At 36.6% G+C, this 4,363-nt stretch overlaps 1 protein-coding gene across 1 annotated transcript in view; it reads right to left on the bottom strand.

Moving 5' to 3' along the window:
- The window catches only part of TFAP2D (transcription factor AP-2 delta), a 29,869-nt gene extending 27,023 nt beyond the window's left edge, over nt 1–2,846 (bottom strand). Inside the window, exons 1-2 of the mRNA XM_044292017.1 lie at nt 2,808–2,846; nt 1,726–2,223 (exon numbers count right to left, since the gene is read on the bottom strand). Of these exons, the coding sequence (XP_044147952.1) occupies nt 1,726–2,223; nt 2,808–2,846 (537 nt within the window). The remainder of the gene's footprint in view (nt 1–1,725; nt 2,224–2,807) is intronic.
- Nucleotides 2,847–4,363: the final 1,517 nt, after the last annotated feature.

The raw sequence follows: 4,363 nt of genomic DNA, 5'->3' as shown, positions 1-4,363 counted from the left end.
GGTGACGGGTCTTTCTCCCGGTGACTTGTAGCTGCTGTTTGCTCGGATGACATTGCATAAATGACTAGTTGAATAGGTCTAAGGCGTAAATTGGATAAACTACGGTGCTCTTTTGCTGGGGAATTAGCTTTTGTCTCCCCCCTCCCCCCCTTACACATTTTCTAATCCCCCTTTTGAATGATGCCAGGATTGGTGACTGGAAATGTAAAAAAAAATTTGTACAGATTGGAAAAATCAGCAGCAGACGTGGAAAAGAATAAAAAGAAGAAGTCTGTCTCCTACTGAACACTGGAGGGGTTTATCCACTTTAAAGACCCTGTGAGACCCCCGCCCCAGGACCCCGATTTACTCACTTAACCAAGGGTTTACTGACACTTTACACAGCGGCCAGGAGGAGCACGGCGGCATCTGGGGGCTTCTACTGAGGAATAGAGGGAATTCCTCTATTATTATTATTATTATTATTATTATTATTATTACTATTATTATTATTAGTAGTAGTAGTAGTAATATAGATAATAATAATAATGATAATAATAATAATAATAAGACGAAGAAGAATTTGATTTGCTAATAATATTATTGCAGTTATTATTAATATTATTATTAGTAGTAGTATAGCTGATGATAATACTAATAATAACAACAATAATAACTATTTATTAGTAATATTATTGCAGTTATTATTATTAGTAATATAGAAAATAATAATAATAACAACAGCAATAATATTGCAGTTATTATACTGTTAGTAGTAGTATTATATTTAATTATTATTTTATTTATTGATATTATAACTGCAGCTATTATTATTATTATTATTATTATTAGATACATATTATTATCACTTATGTTATTACTATTACTTTTATTATTACGTTTTATTCCCCTTAAATTCCTTCCTTTTTATAGTTTTATTCTTGGCTTTCCATTCAATTTTTGTCCTTGTATTAAATATAAGTTTTTTTTTTCATTAGCACTTTTTTTTTTAATCTTTTACCTTCTACCTAGCTTAATAGCATTTTGCATCATCGACGTGTTAACATACTAATATTTTTTTTATTTTCCTTTTTATTTCAATTAATTTTATTGTATATGTTCGTCACTCCTTTAATTTTATCGCATACCTATTGTTACTTGCCTTTTGCCGATTTTGATTGTTTTTGTATTGTGTCTTTTCATTTGAAATTTCATTTCTGTTTGCATTGTTTTTTGTTTTTTTACTAAGTTTTATTCCAAGGCATTTATTTCTATGCAACTACGGTTTGCTATTAAAAATATGGACAACAAATCAGAATGCTTTAGAAAATAGGGCAAGCGGATTTATTTGTATATATTTATATATAAAATGTGGACTTATTTTGGAGCACTGTCTTCTTCATAAATATATATATATATATATATATATATATATTATATAATGTGTGTATGTATATATATATATATATATATATATATATATATAGTAAAGTATATATATATGTATATATGTACACATATTACATTTTACTATATATATATATACACACACACACAAACACATAACATTTTACTATATACTATATTTACTATATATATGTTCTTATTATATATATTCTAGCACTTTTGCACACTGTGAGCCCACATACCGCCAGCCACACCCAAACTAGAAGGAGATAGCAATTTTCCTGCAGACTGCTGACATCAATTTCAGTCTAACATAAGTAATAAAATGGTATTTCTTACCTGGAAATCATCCCCTCCAGCACCTCCAAGACCCAAGCTGGATCCAGATAAAAGCCTTTGATCTGGGTGCATGCCATACTGAGATCCATGGCTCATGAGAGACAAGTCATGCCGTCTGTAGGCATCTAGACAGCCAAAGTCTCTCCTCTGATCGTCCAGGCAGGAGGACTTGAGCGCCCTGGCATTATGGAGGTTAATAAAATCTGTAGGCTCCCCATGGTGGATCTGCTGGTAGTATTGCTGAGAATGGTGCAAGGAATTTAAGGAGTAAGCGTCAGGGTTGACCGCCGGGTGGCTATGCTGGAACTCATAGTGGAAGGACTGATGGTGGAGTGGAGTATACTGGTGATTTGCAGAAAAATAAGGGGAAGTAAAATCGGTTCCAGTGGTGGAATAAGTTAGAGGAGACGTGGAAGAATAGGCGACACTGGAGTTGGCCACAGACTCCAGACAACCAAGCTGCATCAAACGGTAACTGTTTGATCCATCATGACGTATCTAGAAGGAAGGGAGAGAAAAAGACAAGGAGAAAAATAGGTTTGTCATTTAAAATAGCAAGTACCGACAGCAGAGCCTTGTATTCTGAGTCCTCATCCTCTCAAAGTTCTCCTCAGGTAGAAGTGTAGTCAAGCCACACAAGAGCAATTACTTGGGGGGCAACTCTTCCTGTAGCCCAACCATCCCCAACCATCAGACCCTAAAAAAGATCTCATCTCCCCCTAAATAAACACACACACACACACACCCCAATCTTTCCCACACAAGCCTCTCAGTCTTGTCTATCATCTGAGGTTTGGAGATGATCACTTGGAGATGTAGCATGCCCCTCTATGCTCCAGCTCTTTATCAGGGATTATTTTTTCCCCCCTACTTTTCGTTATAACAACTGTTGTATTGCAGAATGCCATTCCAGACGACAGATGTCATAACGAATTTCCTTCCTTCTCTTCTTCTGTAACTTTTTTTTTTTTTTTGTTTTGTTATGGGGGAGAAGCTCATCTTCATTGACTGTAACGGCTACAAGAAGGATTAAGGGGGTCAGAGTCCTAAAAAAAAAAAAAAATCATAAAGATAAACTATACCTCAGAATCGTGGACCAGTCCTGGGAATGAAGTTGACATCTTTGTCTTTAGAAAGATCTAGAAAAAAAATATATATTCAGCTTCTCCTAGAAAGAATCCTTTCTCCTGTAAGGTTCTCCAGAAGATAATGCAGGGCTTGCAGGAGCCACCAGATAGACCTTCTTTCGCCTTTTACTTCTCCCTGAAAAAGCTGCAGGAAAAAAAATGTTCCCCCTCTGCTGAAAACCAGCTCCCTGGATCAGATTTTGTACTTGCTGGATAATTCTTTAGCTGATGTCGTAGGTCCCTTGGCAATATAGAAGTTTTGAAAATTAAGCATCAGCAGTGAGAAATGGGAGGACAATAGATAGAGCAAGCTTCATCCCAAGAGACAAGGAATAAATATTGTATCTTCCCCTAATAGGGATCTCTGGGATCTTTTCGACATTTTTTATCCATTTTCTTTCTAATCTTATGGGTTTTTTTTTTCTTTATTACTATGCTCAGATCGATGCTATTTTTATTGTCCATTTTAGCATTTTTATTTTATTTTATATTTTTTTAGGTTTCAAAAAAACAACAACAACCCGCAACCTGATATATAATAAGACGCACCACTGTAATATCAAAACCAAATCTTGGATGGAACAAAACAAGGAAATCGCATCTTCAGATATTTGTAAACACGGGCTGTAAGGAAGCCAAATATTGACGGCAATCGAATAATAATAGAAATAATCATAATATAAATAAATAGACAATAGAATATAATACTGTAAATCAATGGAGATGATCGAAAGACTCCACCAGGTAGGGGACTGAACGACTTCTCGTGAATCGGGTCGGATTTTGATCCATTTCGATCCATTTTTTGATTCATGGTTATGCTATGTCAGGGTGTATTTGACACAAATGCAAACAGGTTGTACAGACACGGGGTATTTCATTGTGTGTCGTGATAATGGACGTGGAGTCACAGCCTGGAGACATGAGAGGGACTGGTTTTTAATTGGGACTTAATGTGGTCTTGCTTTCAAGTGTTTAACATGTGGAAGGTGTCTTAATAAGGGGGCCTCAGGCAAACAAAGAGCAGAGGATCTTGCAAAGCTGGAAGGGTCTTGACTGAGCAAGGGTTTGGCTAGGCTCTTAAAAAAAAATTTCTTAAGAAGAAGCTGTCATTCAAGTGCCTCTTCTTAAATGGACAAAGGCAGTGGCACACGCCTAGAACCAAGGCTTATTGTGTGAAAATGGGGAAGAAGTGCAGCTCAGTAGCCCTCACATGGGGTCAACAGCCAAGCCTTTACCTACGTCTTATTAGCAGCCTCATCAAGCCAATGTGCTCCATTTCACTTAATCAAATAAAACACAAGGAGGAGAAGGAGGAGGAAGGAAGGAAGGGAGGGCCTCCTAGAGAACAGCCTCACCATGAATGGGAGGAGGAGGAGGAGGAGAAGGAGCTGAGGCTTGTGTGCAACACCAAATGACAATGTACAAAATGGAATGTGGAGAAGATGTGGATTGGAGATGTTTCTTGAGGAGGATGAAGCCCTTTAATCAACATCTGAGTACTTCTTAAG

Source organism: Bufo gargarizans, chromosome 4, assembly GCF_014858855.1.
Source record: "Bufo gargarizans isolate SCDJY-AF-19 chromosome 4, ASM1485885v1, whole genome shotgun sequence".
NCBI lineage: Eukaryota > Metazoa > Chordata > Amphibia > Anura > Bufonidae > Bufo > Bufo gargarizans.
This window is presented reverse-complemented; position numbering and strand designations above follow the sequence as displayed.